Source organism: Stenella coeruleoalba (assembly GCF_951394435.1).
Source record: "Stenella coeruleoalba genome assembly, chromosome: 19".
Classification (NCBI taxonomy): domain Eukaryota; kingdom Metazoa; phylum Chordata; class Mammalia; order Artiodactyla; family Delphinidae; genus Stenella; species Stenella coeruleoalba.
The window spans coordinates 14,008,387-14,027,296 of record NC_137165.1 but is presented as its reverse complement, the minus strand read 5'-3'; the positions used below and the strand labels follow the sequence as shown (position 1 = coordinate 14,027,296).

Below are 18,910 nucleotides of genomic sequence, written 5' to 3'. Positions count from 1 at the left end.
TAAGCCAAAAGGCTCTACTCCATCCTGGGTCTTTCTCTTACCTCTCCTCCCCCAAATCCATCCATGCTGACTCTGAAATACAGCCCGTCCTGCTCTCCGTCCTCCTTCCCCAGGCCTCCCGCTGCCTGCTGCCGGCTTCCTCACCGGACTCCCCCTGTAATCCCAGCTTCCCACAGCAGCTGGAGGGAGCTTTTAGCTTTTAGGGAGCTTAGATCAGATCAGCCCTCTACTTAAAACTCTTCAGTGGGCTCGCGTTGATCTTAGAAAACAATCCAAACTTCCAAAACCAATCCAACCTACAAACCCTGTGTAACCTGGCCCCTCCTCACCCCTCCAGCCTCCTTTATCCCAGGCAGTCTAGCCCCCCTGGTCTTCTTACCATTCTAACGCGCCAGGGCCTTGCTCTTTGTACTTGCTGTTCCCTCTGCCTGGGATGCACCCCCAGCTCTTCACACGTTTGGTCCTTGTCATCCTTTACCTCTCAGTTCAAATGTCCTCAGAGAGGCCTTCACTAATCACCATCTAACATGCCCTGCTCCCTCCCAGCCCCACTTATTTTATTTCATAACACTCCCCCCTCTGAAGTCGGTTTGCTTGTTTATGGACTTTCTCCCTTTTTTGAACATAAATTCCATAAGGACAGGGACCGTGTCCATCTCTGGCTTGTTTGCTACAATATTCCCAGTGTCTGGCATGTTGTAGGTGCCCAGTTCATGGCTGATGAGTGAGTGAATGATTAGGAGTTAGCCAGGGGAAGGGATGGGGCAGGGAACAGTACCCCAGGTGAGGGAACCAACCCCCAGGAAGTGGTATAGTTTTGGGGCCCCGTGGCAGCCGCGCCTGGGCAGGGGTCTGGTTGGAGACAGGAAGCACATGCCATCTGACTCTGTGTCCTGTGCTGCAGGCGGCTGGTGGAGCGGCTGGAGACCATGAGGCGCAATGTGATGGGGAACGGCCTCTCCCAGTGTCTGCTCTGTGGGGAGGTGCTGGGCTTCCTGGGCAGCTCATCGGTGTTCTGCAAAGACTGCAGGAAGGTAAGGCCCTGCTCTGGCTTCCCAGCCTGGACCAGCCCTGTTACTCTGTGGCTTTGCATCCTGGCTCCCAGGAGTGTGTGTGTGTGTACATGCGTGCATACATGGTATCCTATGCTTCTTGGCAAGAAGGATTGGGGCCTGAAGGTCAAATGGCCAGGCTTCTGGGGCCAGCTCTGGGGAGTGGACCTCTGGGTCTCCCAGGCCTGGGTGTGAGTCCAGCTCTTCCACTAGCTGTATGACCTCAGAAAACTTATTTACTACGTCAAGCATCACCTTCCTCATCTGTAAAATGGGGATGGTGATAATATGTACCTTAGAGAGTTGTGAGGATTCGATATTCTATGCAAAGCTCTTAAAACCTTGTTTGGCATATAAGTATTCAGGATATGTTATTAGTTGTCATTAAATAAATACAATTTTCCTCAGGGCCAAACAGTTTGCTAAGATTATACTTCCTGTGCTATTGGTCTGCTCTCTTGATCCCTGGCCACTCAAACGAGAATGATCTTTGCAGCAAGACCAAGTGGATTTTCTCCTTTTCTTATACTCCACTGATTGTTCTAAATTATGCCACATATTAATATTGAGTCCAAGACTTCTTCAAATAACTTTCTGTTTTTCCTGGAGTTTCTAATTGCCTTTCTTTTCTCATTGACCAAAGAATAACGTGCCTTCCAGTCCTCAAGGTTATTTAGCATCTGAACTTTACTCTCTATTGCGTGAAGCCTCCTTTTTCTTTCCCTGCCAGTATCTCTTCTGGACTCTTATTCCTGCTCTAGCCTACAGTAGTTACTGCATAGCTGTCATCACGGGACTTCCCTTTACTGCCCTCCTAGGTTAGAAGCACTGTTCCCAAGACACCATGTCTTTTTCTCTTTGTTTGTTTTTCACTCTAGTTTTACTAGAACCCATTCTCAAGTAACTTCCATGTGCTAGTCATTATTTTAAGCCTGGAGTTATTTTGGTGAACAAGGCAGAGAAAGAACTTTCTCTCTTGAGGGAACCAAAGAAGAGTAATGTAATAGATAATAGTAAAGTAAATAAATAAAGTAAATAGTAAATAAGTAATAGATAAGATTTCAGGAAGAAATAAATTCTGGAAAGAATTAACAGGGAATAGAAGACTGAGGGTGGGGTGGGGCGTTAAGAGTTGAGAGGACTGTAAATTATGGGAACGTCAAAGAAGTAAACGTGGACTTGGCAGCAGAGGCCGTTGGCAGCCTTGACAAGGGCATTTTCAGTGATGTTCAAAGTCTGGATGAGAGAACCAAGGTGCAAAAAAGTTAATGTACCAAATGAACAGGTGGGAAAGCCAGGATTTCAGCTAAGGTCCCTTTTCCCTTGTTCTGTCGCATGTGGTGAACTGGGCTGAGGAATGTGGATTAACTGGTGAGGGGTCCCAAGAACAGTGGAGGTGTGGGAGAGGCCTGAGGGTCAGGGAGGGGGTGGGCACTTTGGTGCCGCTCCTCCGCAAGCCTCCATAGGCCTAGACTAGATAGATACCAACGAGGTACTGGGCACAGGGACTCAGAAATGTCTTGCTCCCAGCACCTGGCCAGGTGGGGTTCTAGTATGTGACTTCTGCCTGGGAGAATGAGGCCCAACAGCCTGTTTCCTCCTTCTGCCCCTCAACTCCATGACTACTATAAATGTCCGGGTTTGCGGGACCATGAAGAGCCTGTCAGAGCCTTGTCTCCTTTCCCTGGAAAAGTTTGGGGCCTCTGCCGCAGAGGCAGGCTGCTGCCCCTGGTTGCTGAAGGGTTAATGCCCGCTGCTCCTTGCAGAGCCGTTTCCTAGGCAACAGTGGGAGTCCTAGGGGAGAACCTCAGTGGATGTGGGGGTGGGGGAATGCTCTTCCAGATACTCTCACCACCCCCACCCATGGCTTTTCCAGAGGACATTTCCATTTGAAAATGTTCTTATTTCACAGCAGGCTGAAGACTTGGTCCTGGCTTGGATGGTGAGATAAGGAGCCCTCTGAGTTCCTGAGGGGACTTGTTCTTGGGTGAGAGTGGGAGGAGAGCATGCCAATTAGGGCCACAGCTGAACGATGGGCATTTGGGGGGGTTATCTTCATCCATCCTTGAGAAGACTGTGTTATTCATTCAGTCATTCATTTACTCCTTATGCAAATAGTAGAGGGTCTGCTGTGTGCAGGCCCTGTTCTAGGTTCTGGCGATACCATGAACAAGATAAAGTCCTTGCTCTCATGGAGGGTAGGAGAAGACAGACAATAAACAAATATAAAATAACGGTTAAGTAGACCTAGGGCTCTGTAGTGAATTAAAACAAGGTGCTCAAGTTGAGTCTCTGTGAGCTCAGACCTGACCACAAGCAGAAGCCAGCCCCGGGAAGATCCAGGTGGAGGAGTGTTGCAGGCAGAGGGACCAGCAGGCACCAAGGCCCTGAGGCAGAAATGAGCTGGGCATGTTCAAGGAACTAATGAAGGCTTCTGGGGCAGAGGGAGCGAGCGGTGGGCATAGCCAATCACACAGAGCTTTGTAAGTCAAGGTCAGGAGTTGAGATGTGATTCTAAGTTTCATGGGATGTCAGTGGAGCGTTTTAAGCAGGGATGTAATGTGATCTGGTTTGTGTTTTTAGGAGGTGAGCCTAGCTGCTGTCTGGCAAGTGCGTGACAGGGGGACATAGAAGAAAAGCAGATGAGTTAGGTGGCGATGGCTGTCATTGGAAGATGATGAGGTTGGGGACAAGGCAACATAGGGACAAAAGCCATACGCTAAGGGAATCAATCTTTTCAATGTATTCTAAGCAAATAGGGAGGGGTTAGGGGGGTGATTGAGGGTCTTAGGAAGGAAAGCGGGCCCTAGATTCCAAATGGGCCAGGGCTAGAAGTCACTTGGTCCTGCACGGTGAGGGGATGGAGGTCCTCCTGGGTTGCCAGTAAGTGCTGTTCCCATGCAGAGAGACCTGGGTTGTGCTCCAGCTTGGGCACAGTGCAATGACCTTGTATGAGCCACTTAACCTCTCTGGGCCTCTGTTTCTTCATCTGTAAACGGGGGAATAGAACTACATCATTATTGGGTGGGTGTGAGGAGTAGATGAGCTAATGCAGGGAAGCCCTTAGTGTCGGGTCCATTGCAAACTCTCAGTAAAGGATTCCTGTTATCATTATTATCACTATTATTATTAATTCACTTCGCGGTCCTAGCTGTTCAGACTGCCCAGGTGTTACAAAAACAGAACCAACCGCACATACATCTCAGAAGAGGTTTAGTGATATCCCATGGATCAGTCAGCTCAGGCTGCCATAACAAAAGACCACAGACTGGGTGGCTTCAATGACAGAAATCGATTTCTCATAGTTCTGGAGGCTGGGAAGTCCAAGATCAGTGTGCTGGCCAATCTGGTTTCTGATGAGGACTCTCCTCCTAGCTTGCAGACGGCCACCTTCTCACTGTGTCCACACATGGTGGAGAGAGAGCTCTGGTCTCTCTCCTACTTCAGATAAGGTCACTAGTCCGTTTGGATCAGGGCCTCTCCCTTATGACCTCATTTAACCTTAATTACCTACTAAAGACCCTGTCTCCTAATACAGTCACATTGGAGATTAGGGCTTCAACACAAGAATTCTGATGGGACACAATTCAGCTGATAGCAACCTATGTTCTCCTTTTTACAATTCATGTTTTCCCTCCTTCCTCCTTCCTTCCTTCCTTTCTTCCTTCCTTCCTTCCTTCTTTTCATCATCCCTCCCTCCCTCCCTCCCTTTCTCTCCCTGTCTCTCCCTTTCTCTCCCTGTCTCTCCCTGTCTCCCTCTCTCTCTCTCTCTCTCTCTCTCTCTCTCTCCCTCTCCTCCCCACCCCTCTCCCCGGGATCTTACTTCCCCCACCAGGGATTGAACCTGGGCCCTGGCAGTGAAACTGCTGAGTCCTAACCACTGGACTGCCATGGAATTCCCTACAATTCATGTTTTCTTGAACTGAAAGTTGGAGTTCCCACAGTTAGTCCCAAATTTTTTGTAATTTATATAAAAGCCTCTGGAAGCCTTTGTAGCTCTCCAGGATTGGATATCTTAAGCAGGGAAACCAAACTTAATTTCTGTGCAAGTTCCTCAGGTGAACCTAACACTCAGTCACTTATTCAGCCTGTTCTGGGTTAATTCTGGGTTAGGGGACTCCAAAAGGAGAAGGGTCCAGAACGGCCACTTCCCTCTGGTCCTCATGGTCAAGGTGGGAAGACAGTACCCTCTAGAGTGATGCTGACTATGGCTGGGACCAGGGTTTCCAGGACTGAGAACAATCAGGAGGTCTGCCTGGAGGAGCTGGCTCCTGAAAGTTGGTTAGGCTTCTGAGAGGCTGAAAGCAGAGCCAAGGGCATTCCAGGGATGGGAGAACAGCACAGCATAGGCATACAGCTGGAAATGGGCTGGGCAAGTGCTTGACTATGAGGATTCAGGCCCAGAAGACAGGGAGGACACCCTGGGCCACTCTGCCAGGTGGTGGTCGCTTAGGAGCCAAGTCTCTGGAGAATCAGGAGGGAGGCCCAGACTTAACCTCACAGCCCCCTGCAAAACTTTAGCCCTTGTACAGGGGCTCTCTGGTGTCTGGGAGGGATAGACAATGTCATCTATTCACTCTTTCAACAAATATGTGTTGTCATATAAATATGACAATATACTGGTGCAGGCATTGGAGATACACACAGATGCCTGCCCTCTAGGCAGTGGGTGTTAAATGATTATGGGTAATTAATTACAGTTGGGTTTGGGGTTACAGAGGCAGCCCTTGGGGGCTAAGAGAGATCTAACAAGGTAGTGACCAGATTGGGGGTATCAGGAGCCCTCCACTCTGGGCTCACCAATTTCCAGGGCGCCTCCCTATTTATTTCTATCGCTCCTCTCCACCTCCCCACCTTTTGCAATGGCTATAGCACTGGCTCCCAGGAGGTGCGTGGGCAAGGGCAGGCGCAGAGCAGGGGTGCTGGGGAGCTCTCTGACGTGGGAAGCATCCAGATCCATGTCTGGGGTCAGATCCTCAGGTGCTCCTGGCCGCATGGCGGTGTCCCGAGCAAAAGCCCTGGCAGTGCTCGGCGGCCACAAGCTAATGAGCGTGCGGGTGGAACCCACGATGCTGGTCCTCCGAGCAGCGTCCCCTCTAATTGGGCCTGCATGCCCAGGCTGCCTGCTCTCATTATCAGAAGGCTGTGGTGGGAAGGGAGAGGGGCTGGCTGGTTAATTAGAGAGGCCTGGCACTCCTAATGGCTTAGGATCTGAGTCTGCCAGCTTTCACTTTAATTGAAAGTCTGGCTTCACCAATAATAGGGAGGCTGGGAAGGGCTGCTGGAGAGCCCGCCTGAGCCCAGGATGGCACTGTCACTGTGCGGGGGAAGCAATCAGATTTTTCTCTGGTCTCAGCTAAAATGTGCTCCGCGTGTGGGAGCAGAGGAGCCTGCCCATGAAGTGATGGTCTCGGTAATGTGTGCTGAGTCCTGGTGAAAAAGAGTGAGGCAGCCCCGCACTTTGCTCAGAGCCTTCAGGGGACATCCAGCTTGTGGGGCGGGGGTGGGGTGGGGTGGGGTGGGCAGGCATCCCCCACCGAGGATGGAGGGCCAGTGGAGGAAAGGGGCCAGGCCAGACCCTGATCCCTGTCCCCAACCCTGCTCAAGGCTCTGAGGAGCGGTATCCTGCTGAGGTCATCCCAGACCCACAGCAGGCAGTAACCCTGGAGCCACTAATCCCATCACAGGGGCCGCACCCTCATGACCTCTCATTGAACTCTAATCACCTCCCAAAGGCCCACCTCCAAACACCGTCACATGGAGGGTTAGGACTTCAACACACAAATTTTGAGGGGACACAAATACTTCATCCCTAGCACCTACTGAATAGGAACTCTGCCAACAGAGGCAGTGTGTTTAACAACAGCACTCCTGGGGATTCTGATCCTCCTTAGGCTGGAAGACCCCTGCTCTGGGAATTCCCTGGAGGTCTAGTGGTTAGGACTACGTGCGCTCACTGCTGAGGGCCTGGGTTCAATCCCTGGTCAGGGAACTAAGATCCCACAAACTGCATGGCATAGGCCAAAAAAAACAACCCTGCTTTGAGGTCCCAGCCCCAGGCCCGGCTCAGGGTGGTGGTGAAGGACCTCACGTGACCGCCTTCCCTCTGCTTGTCTTGCTCCCCTTGCCCTCCCTATGTTCTCCCCTGCACCACACCCCCAGACCCTCAGCTTAGAGTCTCCTGCATCCTCCCTCTCACAAACAGTGAACATGGAGGCCACTGTCTCACCTTGTAATGTCCTTTGGAGTTTATAAAGCACTTTCACAGAAGTCATCCTTCTGGGGCCTTAGGGCAAAGCCATAAGGGAATCAGGGTCAGTGAGGCTAGTCCACAGTCACAGATGGAGAACAGGGGCTCAGCTGAGGTGATGTGGGCTGCTCAGGTCACCTGGCCAGATGGTGGGGAGCTGGGTCCCCCAGGGTGAGTTGCTGTGCCATGTTGCCCCTCTATTGCTTCAGACCAAAGCATTCATTATCTCATGCTTTCCCTTCCTTGGAGAAGCAGGGATATCTTATTAAAGAACACAGGAGGGGCTTCCCTGGTGGCGCAGTGGTTGAGAGTCCTGCCGCTGCAGGGCACATGGGTTCGTGCCCCGATCCGGGAAGATCCCACATGCCGCGGAGCGGCTGGGCCCGTGAGCCATGGCTGCTGAGCCTGCGCGTCTGGAGCCTGTGCTCCGCAACGGGAGAGGCCACAACAGTGAGAGGCCTGCATACCGCAAAAAAAAAAAAAAAAAAAAAAGAACACAGGAGAAGAAACATCATACTCAATAGTTAATTGAAAATTATTCTCCTAAAGTCTGGTATAAGACAAGTTCTATGTATCTTTATCACCACTTCTATCCAACATTGTGCTGGAGGCCTAACCACTGCAATCAGGCAAGAAAAAGAAATGTGTGGCATAAGGATTGGAGAATAGCTAAGACTGTCATTATCATGAAAACATGATTCTATAACTAGAAAATCTTAAAAACTCTAAATACAGATGGTTAGTATTAGTTGGTGAATTGAGCAAGATGGTTGTATACAAGTTTAATATACGTACAAAAAAATCCGGACAGGCGCACCTCAGAGATACTGTGGGTTTGGTTCCACACCACTGCAGTAAAGCAAATATTGCAATACAGTGACAAATTTTTTGATTTCCCAGTTCACATAAAAGTTATATTTACACTTTAGAGTCTTCCTTTCATGAACAGTTTCCGTGCAGTGTGCGATGCTGTTTGATAGTATTTTACCTATAATAGAACTTCTTTTAAAATTGGAGTCAATCCTTTCAAACCCTGCCACTGCTTTATCAACTAAGTTTATGTGGTAGTCTAAATCCCTTGTTGTCATTTCAACAGTCTTCACTTCAACAATCTACTCCCTTCCCCGGGAGCAGATTTCGTCTCAAGAAACCACTTTCTTTGCTCATCTATAAGAAACAACTCCTTATCTGTACAAGTTTTATCATGAGACTGCAGCAGTTCAGCCACATCCTCAGGCTCCACTTCTAATTCTACTTCTCTTGTTATTTCCACCACATCTACTTCCTCCACAGAAGTCTTGAACCCCTTAAAGTCATCCATGAGGATTGGAATCAACTTCTTCCAAATTCCCGTTAATGTTGATATTTTGACCTCTTCCCATGAATCATGAATGTTCTTAGTGGCATCTAGAATGGTGACTACTTTCCAGAAGGTTTTCAATTGACTTTGCCCAGATCCATCAGAGGAATCACTATCGATGACAGCTATAGCCTTATGAAATGTATTTCTTAAATAGTAAGACTTGAAAGTCAAAATGACTCCCTGATCCATGTGCTGCAGAATGGATGTTGTGTTAGCAGGCATGAAAACAGCATTAATCTCATTGTACATCTCCATCAGAGCCCTTGGGTGACCAGATGCATTGTCAATGAGCAGTCAGATCTTGAACAGAATCTTTTTTTCTCAGAAGAAGGTCTCCACAGTGGGCTTAAAATATTCAGTAAACCATGTTGTACACAGATGTGCTGTCCTCAGCCTTTGTTGTTCCATTTATAGAGCTCGGGCAGAGTAGATTTGGCATAATTCTTAAGGGCTCAAGGATTTCAGAATGGTAAATGAGCGTTGTCTTTAACTTAAATCTTCGTTAGCCCCTAATGAGAGAGTCAGCCTGCCCTTTGAAGCTCTGAAGCCGGGCATTGACTTCCTCTCTCTGGCTACGGCATCTCCTTCCAGTAGAGGGCTGTTGCATCTATGTTGAAAATCTGCTGTTGAGTGTAGCCACCTTCATTGATGATCTTGGCTTGATCGCCTGGATAACTTGCTGCAGCTCCTGCATCAGCACTTGCTGCTTCCCCTTGCTCTTTCCTGTTACGGAGATGAGATGGCTTCTTTCCTTAAACCTCGTGAACCAACCTCAACTAGCTTCAGACTTCTGCAGCTTCCTCACCTCTCTCAGCCTTCATAGAATTGAAGAGAGTTAGGGCCTTGCTCTGGATTAAGCCCTTCCTTAAGGGCATGTTGTGGCTGGTCTAATCTTCTATCCAGACCACTCAAACTTTTTCCGTATTCATAGTAAGGCTGTTTCACTTTCTTATCATTCATGGGTTCACTGGAGTAGCACTTTTTATTTCCTTCAAGAACTTTTGCTTTTTATTCGCAACGTGGCTAACTGTTTGGTGCAAGAGACCTAGCTTTAGTCTGGCTTGGCTTTCTTTTCTTTTTTAATATTTATTTATTTGGTTGCACTGGTTCTTAGTTGCGGCAGGTGGGCTCCTTAGTTGCGGAGCACCAGCTCCTTAGTTGCAGCATGTGGGCTCCTTAGTTGTGGCTCACAGTCTCCTTAGTTGTGGCTTGCAGTCTCCTTAGTTGTGGCTCCCAGGCCCCTTAGCTGCAACTTGCCAGCTCCTTAGTTGCAACACACGGGCTCCTTAGTTGTGGCATGCAAACTCTTAGTTGCGGCATGCATGTGGGATCTAGTTCCGTGACCAGGGATCGAAGCCCGGCCCTCTGCGTTGGGAGCGCGGAGTCCTACCCACTGTGCCACCAGGGAAGTCCCCTGGCTTGGCTTTCGACATGGCTTCCTCACCAAGCTTAACCATCTCTAGCTTTTGATTTAAAGAGAGAGATGTGACTCTTCCTTTCAGCTGAACACCTAGAGGCCATTGGAGGGTTAGTAAATGGCGTAATTTCAATATTGTTGTGTCTCAGGGAATAGGGTAACATCAGAGATCACTGATCACAGATCACCGTAACAAATATAATAATAATGAAACAATTAGAAATATTGTGAGAATCACCAAAAGGTAATGCAGAGACACAAAGTGAGCAAATGCCGTCGGGAAAATGGCGCCGACAGACTTGCTCAACGTAGGGTTGCCACAAACCTTCAATTTGTAAAGAATGCGATATCTGCCAAGCGCAGTAAGGCAGAGCGCGCTAAAATGAGGTGTGCCTGTATTTCTATACACCTGCTGCGAAAATGAGCGCAAGTAAGAATTCCAGTGTATGGCAAAGGAGACACGGATGTGCGGTGGGAAAAGAATGGTCTTTTGGGTAAATGACGCAGGGTCATTTGGATACTATATGGAAAAGACGGATCTTGACTTTTACGTCCCACTAGGCACAAAAGTCAATTCCAGCTTGATTCACATGTAAATGTGAAAGGTAAAATAATATTTGGGAGGATAAATAAATAAGCAAACAAATAACAAAGAAAGAACACACTTTAAGGCAAAGCAGTGGCAGATTTGAGGACCCCAGGTGCACCCACATGGCCTTGTCTAGAGCCCACCCACCCCCTGTATTCCCTTGATACCAGCAGTGGCCGACTAGCTGCCCTCACCACCACTGGGGGGAACCAGCTTTTCTACCTACTTTCCCAGGACCTTCAGAAGCAGCCTGAGTGTTCTCAGGATGTTCCCAATGCAAAAGCTAAGCACCTGAGGCTGGGTGGAGCCCACCTCAAGGGGCCCAGGCCTGTGTGGGCAGGAGGATGGAGCAGGCCTCTTGGGGGACTTTCACCTCCTTGGGAGCTGACTCAGCTCCATAGGCCCATCCTTGAAAATGAAACTGAATTTCATGAAGGTCTTATCTCTCTGCAGAATTTTTTGATTCATTCATTCTTTAAGGTTTTATTGGGTACTGACTATATGCCAGGCCTTGCGGGTACCGTGACGAGCAAGGTAGGCCTTGTCCTTGTACCCACCGCTTGTCACAACGAGACCCCTTACTTCTCTCTTCTCAGTACTGTGCAGACTCTGTTCTAAGGGCTTTTCACTTGTTAACTCATTCCTGTCAACCCAACAGTCCTCCTGTCAACCCAGTGGGCTCAGCACCTTTATCATCCCCCCTTTACAGATGGGGAAACTGAGGCTCAGAATGGTTAAGTACTTTTCCCGAGATCACTCAGCCAGTCAGTCGTGGAGCCAGGATTTGATCCCAGGCAGCCTGGTTCCGAGCATCCTTGCCATTACCGCTATACCACATCACCCCCACGGAGTTTATGAGCTAGAAAGGCGAGATGGACAAGAACAAGTAAATACAACAGTTCCAGAAAGTGGGAGGCAGAAACCTAAAAAGTGAAGGTGGGGGGCACTCGAACAGCCAGTGGGGAGGGCGTGGGAAGGCAGCTATTTTATTTCGGACGCGCAGCATGGGCCTCTATGAAGAGGTGACGTCTGAGCTGGGACTGTGATGAGGAAACGCGAGATCTGGCAGAAAGTATCCCAGGCAGGGGGAGCGGCGTGGATGGGGCACTGGGTGGGAAAGAGCACAACGTAAGTGAGGACCAGAAAGGAGGCCAGGGAGGCAAGGGAAGGGGGAGGCCCCACCGATGACCCTTCACATCTCCGTAGCCTGGCCCTTGCTGGGTCTGTGTGGCAGCAGCTGCCCCACCCTGCTCCTTGGTTTAATTTGGGTTCCCCCAAATCAGAGGCAAGTTAAAAAGTTATTTACTTTTTAATTTGTGGTAAAATGTACAAACATAAAATATACCATTTAAATCATTTTTATGTGTACAGTTCAGGGGCGTCAAGTACCTTCACATTGTTGTGTGGCCATCACCACCATCATCTCCAGAGCTTTCTCGTCTTGCAGAACTGAAGTTCTATACCCATTCAATGGTAATTCCCCATCCCCACCCACCCCAGGCCCTGGCACCCCACTTCTTTCTGTCCCTATGTGTTTGACTTCTCTGGGTGCCTCGTGTAATCATTCACGCAGTATCTGTCTTCTTGTGAACTGGCTTCTGTCACTTTGCGTAATATCTTCAAGGTCCATCCATGCGGTAGCGTGTGAGAACGTCCTTCCTTTTTAAGGCTAAATAATAATATTGTGTATGTACACGTGATCCATTCATCTGGCAATGGACACTTGGTTTGCTTCCACGTTTTAGCTCTCGTGAATCGTGCTCCTGTGAATATGGGTGTGCAAATATCTCTTTGAGACTCTGCTTTCAGTTCTTGTGGGTGTATACGCAGAAGTGGAAGTGCTGGATCATGGGGGAATTCTGTTTAATTTTTGGAGGACCCGTCATGTGGTTTTCCCCGGCGGGTGTACCATTTTACAATCGCACCAACAGTGAACGAGGGTTGGGAGGGGGCAGTTTTCTGCAGGGCCTCCCTCCCGAATGGGAGGCGCAGTGAAAGTCATCCCTGGCTCCCTGTCCCCTGCTCCCTTTCCAGACCCAGCGCTCAGCATCTCTGTCCCTCAGGTGCGGCCGCCAAAACAGCAAGCTTCTTGAGCAACAGCTGTTTCATCTGAGCTGCCTCCACACTGGCCCTGCAATGTCCTTTTTCCTCCTCGACCTAATTCAGATGTTAGGAGACGTGTGTTTGTGCCTCATTACGAAGATGGATTTTTCATTCAGCTACTGATGTTTCCTAAATTCCCGGAAAACATCACTTAATTCGTCTGCCCCGAGGGCCCTCTCTGACTGCTTGGCAGGAACTGACTTGGCTGCCGTTGCTGGGATGGGAGGATTGGACCAGACCCCACGCAGCATCTTGGAACATCTGCCTCGGTCAGGAGTCTGACGACCAGAACGTCTCCGTCAAGGCCCCCTTCTTTCTTGCTGCCCTGGTGCCTGCGCCGTGGCTTTTCCTCCCCCAGAGGAGCTTCTTTCTTTCCACTTTGTGCAGTTCAGAGCCCTTCTCATAGCCCGGTCTGACATTGACCTCCAGCTCAGGGTTATCAGGACAAATGCAGCGGAGGAGCTGCTGAGAGCCAGGCTGGGCTCCCGGTGGCAAGGCCCCGAGTGTCCTGGAGAGAGACCAGCGCCATGGTCATTGGCCATCTGGAGACCCTGCCCACTTAGCTCACCTTCCAGCCAAGCCCTGCCCTCTAGGAACTCACCTGGTGACAGATAATACAGCTCGGTGTGACAAGTGCTGTAGATGCAGATGGCACGGAGTGAGCCCAAAGTGGAGGGGCGGGGGTGGCTGGCCCCTGAGAGGTACGGGAGGCTGCAGCGTGGAGCTCACTTTGAGCTGAACCTGGAAGGGTGGATACCCAGGGGGCAGGGGTGGTGCATTTCAGGAGGAAGTGCAGGGACCGGTGGGCGTTTGGCAGAGCTGGTGGACGTCGGGGAGGGAGGGAGAAGGAGGGGGTGATGGCGAGAGGCGGGCTGAGGGAGGGAGAGAATGAAGCGAGGATCTGGCGGCAGAACCATCAAAGGGTGCTAAGCAGGTGATGGCTGTCAGGTGTGTCTCTGGGGAGTTTAAGTCCAGAGGTGGATTTGGAGGAGGGAACGTGTAGTGGGTTGTAGAGAGCCTGTCGGATGCTGGATTATCCAATTAGCAATAATGAAGGCCTGAATTCAGGCAAGAACAACCAGGATGGGGACTTCAAAGATGGTGAAGAGTTAGAAATAAAAGCTGCCAGTGATGGAGAGCTCACTCCGGGCCAGGCCCCTGCCGAGTTATCAGGCACCCTTCCCTTCCCTGTAACTCCTTCTTTTCCAGGCTGCTCACACACCCTTCGGGGGCAGGACTGGGCTGGGGACACTGGGCCTGGGCCCGCCTTCTCTTGCTCCAGACGCCCTTCATCCTGCCCCTGTCAGGCCTGGCCTCTCCCCTCGTCGGCATCTCTCCCAGGGCCGCAGACCTCTGCACTTCGACTTCTGCTGCCTGCCTTTGCTCAGCACTCTCCCCCGATACACACATCCTACCCGTGTCTGAAGTCCAATTGAGGGCGCGGGTCCCTGTGTATGTCAGAGGATGGACATAGCTGGTGGGGTGGGATAGGGGCGGGGCCGGCGTTGCCTAAGCTCATACCGACTGCTATACCTGCCCCTGTGCTGAGTGGGCCGGGCGCCAGGAGTGCAGGAGAGCTCTGCCCTGGGCTCCGCCCACCACCCCGTGACCTCGGGTTAAAATCCCTGCCCGCTCTGGGCCTCTCGAGCTCCCTGTGAAAGGAAGCAGTTGGAGGGGTTGGAGGAGAGGGTCTCTTGGGCTGTCCAGCAGTTTCCTCCTGTGAAGCTCAGGTCAGCCCAGTCCCTGCAGGGTCACCACCCCAGAACCTGCTCCCCAGGGGCCTGCACAGATCAGTGAGCTAAAGCTCATTTCTCTGCATCTCCGGAATACAGCTCGGTTTGTTGTTATTTTAAAGCCGTGGCAGGTTTGCTTCCCACTTGGCTTTGGCTCAGGCTGTGATTGCATCTGTGTCCTCTCAGCAGGAGGAAGCCGGGGGGGGGGGGGGGGTCGGCATGTGCTTCTTAAAGCCGCCTCTGCCCCTGATGTTCCTGTGATGCCATAAGTCCCTCAGAGCCCCCTGGAGGTCAGTAGGCAAAAGGCGGTGATTATACCCATTTTCCAGATGGAGAAACTGAGGCTCAGAGGGATCACTTGCTCCTCGTGGCACAGCCAGGGCCTTGTAGTTCTTCCTACCTCTTGGTTCAGAACTTTGCCCACATGCCCTCTGGGAAGTAAAGAGAGCTGAAGACACGCAGGAGACCCCCAAAGGAGGGTGTTGTCTGGTGCCAGCTTGTCCATGGAGTGCAGAGGTCATTGGCTAAGTGCCTGCAACACTGGGGAAGGGACGGTCGCCCCAACACTAGGGCTCACCATAGTCGGGGGTGGCACCCTGAGCACCCCTGAGGCAGGACCCTGCCCCCCAGAGTTTGTCACACCCCTAAGGTGGCTGAGCAGCAGCTGAACACACATGGGGTGTCTGTAGTTGTTGAGTCATGGACTGGTCAGTGTGAGGCCAGCCCCTCACTGAGTGGGCAGAGTGTCTGTAGGCTTGGGCTTGGGTTGGGTTTGGGGACACCAGCCGGGCTTCCCCACTGAGACATCCATCCGTCTGGCAGCCCCTTGGGCCCCTCGCTACCCCCCTCAGTGGCTCTTCTCCCAGGGTCTGGTCCGTGTAGCGAGCCCGCCGGCAGCAGGAAGCCGTGTTGGCAAATCTGTTTAGCGGCTGTTACCAGGAACAGTAATTTTGTGCAGCCTCTTGTCCTCTGTTGCGGTAAATAACAGATAATGACATTTCCAGTCCGAGCTGTGGCCAGCGCCGCCCACGTGGCCCTCGCCTCAACAGCTGCACCCCGCAAGCTGCCACCCTTCGCAGGCCCTGCGATTCTTCATCGCTCTCAAATTGCCCCTGTTTTTCCTGCTGCGTTGCTTCCCGCACAGCTGTTTGCTGTTCACTGACCTTAACTGGAGGTGGGTTTAGCCTGTCCTTCTGTTGCCCCGCAGGGAAACCAGGATGCCGCTCTTGTGGATAGAGGGAGCAGAGGGGAGCATGGGAGCCGGCTCCTCACCTAGGCACCCTTTAGCCCGGGCCTCCAAACCAGGAAAGAGCCGGGCCTTTCTCAGAGGGGACTTTTTTTTTTGTGCGCGGTACACAGGGCTCTCACTGTCGTGGCCTCTCCCACTGCGGAGCACAGGCTCCGGACGCGCAGGCTCAGCGGCCATGGCTCACAGGCCCGGCCGCTCCGCGGCATGTGGGATCTTCCCGGACCGGGGCACGAAACTGTGTTCCCTGCATCGGCAGGCGGACTCTCAACCACTGCGCCACCAGGGAAGCCCTCAGAGGGGACTTTTGAGCTCTCTCCTTCCAAACCCTTTGCTCGCCCTTGTCATCCTGCCTTCCAGAGGAGGGATGACTCTCCCAGGTTACAGATGCAGAAACGGAGGCTGAGAGGGGTTACGATCTGCCAAGCCTTCCAGAGACCCCTCTGCCCAAGAACCACATCTGCCTTGCTGAGTTTCCAGGCGCAGACAGGAGTGTAGTCTGGGCCCCCCAGGGAGTGAGGCCCGAGCACCTGGCTGCCACTGCGGGGCCTCCCCACCCGGCTCCTGACTGCCTGCAGTGGAGTATCATCCGCTTTCTAGCTCATTCTCTGCTTCTCTGCTTCTTCGTCTTGCTCAAGTGTGGCTTTTTCCCTCCGGCTGAAGTCTTCAGTGGCAGTCTACTGCCACTCTGTTCTGCTGCCTAGAATAGAGCCTAACCGCCGCCACTTGGTATCCAGGGCCCTCAGTCCATTCGTGGCCTGAGCACGAGCTGCTGACCGTAGCAGCATAAACTGCATACGGGGCTGGGAGTCCCGAGGCCTGAGGGTCAGACCTGACTCTACCTGGCCCAGACCTGTCACCGCGCTCCCTGGAGCTCTGCTCCTGCGCATTGCCAGGGTCCTTAGCTGATCACTAGTGCTGTTGCTCCTGGGGTGCTAAGAAGCCCTAGGGTGTTTGTCGAGTCCGCTGTATTTTTCAAATTAAAAAAAAATCAGTTCCAGTGACAGGTACTTACTGGCTTCGAGGACGTTTACTGTGTCTAGGCACTGGAGTGGGCACAGAGAAGGGAGAGGGTATTTTCACATAAACTGACCTTTTGAGAGTTAGGATAACCCTGGAAAGTCAGAGAAGACGGTGCTGACCCTGGGACAGGTGAGGCTGCCGGGGAGCTGAATGTCCACACTGGGCTGGTGGGGGGAATCTGCGCTAACTTGGCTTCCTGTGGACCCTGGATTGGCCTTCGCTAGTCTCCTCAAGCCCTCCCCACTCCCCACCCTGATCTCTTTGGCCCAGGAGCTTGAATTTGTTGTCTGGCCGAACTGTCTGCATCCAGCCCCGCTCCTCTGGCTCTGCGCTGGGGCCCCTCTGCTCCCCCAGGTCCTGGCCCCACCCCCACGGAGGCCCCTCCCCCTTCTTATGCCCTCCCCCTCCACCCCCTCCATCAGAGCCCAAATGCTCATATCTCCTTCAGCCTAAACAGACATTTATTGAGCACCTACAGTGTGCCAAGCACCAGTCCAGGTTCCAGAGTGACCTCAGGGTCGGGCCAAGCCTCGGCCCCTCCTGAAGCACCTGTTCTAAGGGTGCTGAAACTGACAGTAGCTGCACTCAGACCAATATCGAAAGTGCACCCATCTACACGGCCTCTCACTTGCCTTGCGTTCCCAAGCTTCAGGCAGCGCCGTGTGCTGGCCCTCCCTCGTCTCTGTGCCCTGCCTTCCTCCCAAGCTCTGGACCTGGCCCCACCTCCCAACTCTTCCAAGGAGTCCACTCGCACTGCAAGTATCCACGTGTCCAAAGCCGAATATTTTGCCGGCCGCTCGTCCCCACTCTGTTAACATGACCACCGTCCATCCTGTTGGCCAGCTGGCAGCCTCTAGAATGAACCAGAGTCCTTTCTTTTCCTCACCTTCCGTACCCAGCTAGGATTGGAATTCCATAGGTATCTGGGAATGTTCTGGAAAAAGAGCCTCTGCTGAGAATACAGAGGACAAATTGACCAGGAGTGACTGAATCTGTATTTTCAGCAAAGGTGCTTTTTCTGAAACTCAGATCCGATCGTGCCCCTCCCCTCCTTAAAAACCACCATCGGCCCCCAGATGTCTGCAGAATCCCAACCCCACAGTCCATGATGCTTGTCAATCAGCCCCTCCCTTCCTTCCTAGCCAACTACATGCCAGACGCCTGCTAAACTTGTGGATTTAAACAAGAACAACAATGTCCTTTTTCTAGAGGGAGCATACTCACAGGATAGACAATTTCAATATGATGCAATTAACACTCCTCTAGAGATGTTGACCCATATTGGGAGCGCACAGGAGAGAGTAACTAGTGCTTCCCCTGGGGGGAAATCAAGGAAGGAGTCACAGAGAAGGAGACATTTGAGTTGTTCCTGAAGGATGCGTAGGAGTTTGCTAGTCATGAGGCAAAGGCTGGGTGAAAGCATAGAGGCAGGGAAGTACCTAGAGTGTTGGGAACAGGCAGGGAGGCGTTTGGGGCTGGCATGGTGGGCTTGGTGAGGCTGGAGAGTTAGGCCGGGGCCGAGGAGGAAGGCTCTCACATATGTGTGCATCCAGCTTCTTGTTTCTGTGCCCTCAGCCTGTGAGCCTCGCCATGTTCTCCACCTAGTCCAGGGCCTGGTAGCAGCAGGGCCTTAGGAAGTGTTTGCTGAATGCTCTTGACGTCATTGGCCCAACCTGCAGCTAAAGTTGCTGCCCACCGAATTCTAGGGGGAGGGATGGTGAAGGTCCCCCGGACACCCCCACCTGGCCTTCCCGTGGAGATTTCAAGCGCTCCCAAAGCAGGGCTGCGACTTCAGTATCTTTGGGGATCCGTCCCACAGGCTGGTCGCACAGCCTAGAGCCATAGAATTTCAGAGCTAGGATCTGCTGAGCACACCTGGCCAGGGGCTCCTTGCCTGGCCCTCCCTCCAAGTTATGGCTTTGCGGCAACCCCAGAGGAGCCAGACTCACTTGTAGCCTTAGCTGGGAGGCTGCTGATAGGGGCAGGGTGTTTTTAGGATGCTGGTTGTGAGGACAGAAAACCAAAATGATCCAGCCTCTCCCTTGGCTGTGCTCTTGAAACAGAGCCTGGGCCAGGCGGCTACCAGGTGGCAGGCACGCCTCTGGGTGAGAGATTATCTGTGGGAGGCCCCAGC

The 18,910-nt window shown here is 51.9% G+C and overlaps 1 protein-coding gene across 1 annotated transcript in view; it reads left to right on the top strand.

Annotated features, from left to right (window-relative positions):
- Nucleotides 1-18,910, top strand: part of RPH3AL (rabphilin 3A like (without C2 domains)) — a 141,861-nt gene that overhangs the window by 61,714 nt on the left and 61,237 nt on the right. The window contains 1 exon segment of the mRNA XM_079904524.1: nucleotides 905-1,034. Coding sequence (XP_079760650.1) covers nucleotides 905-1,034 — 130 coding nt within the window.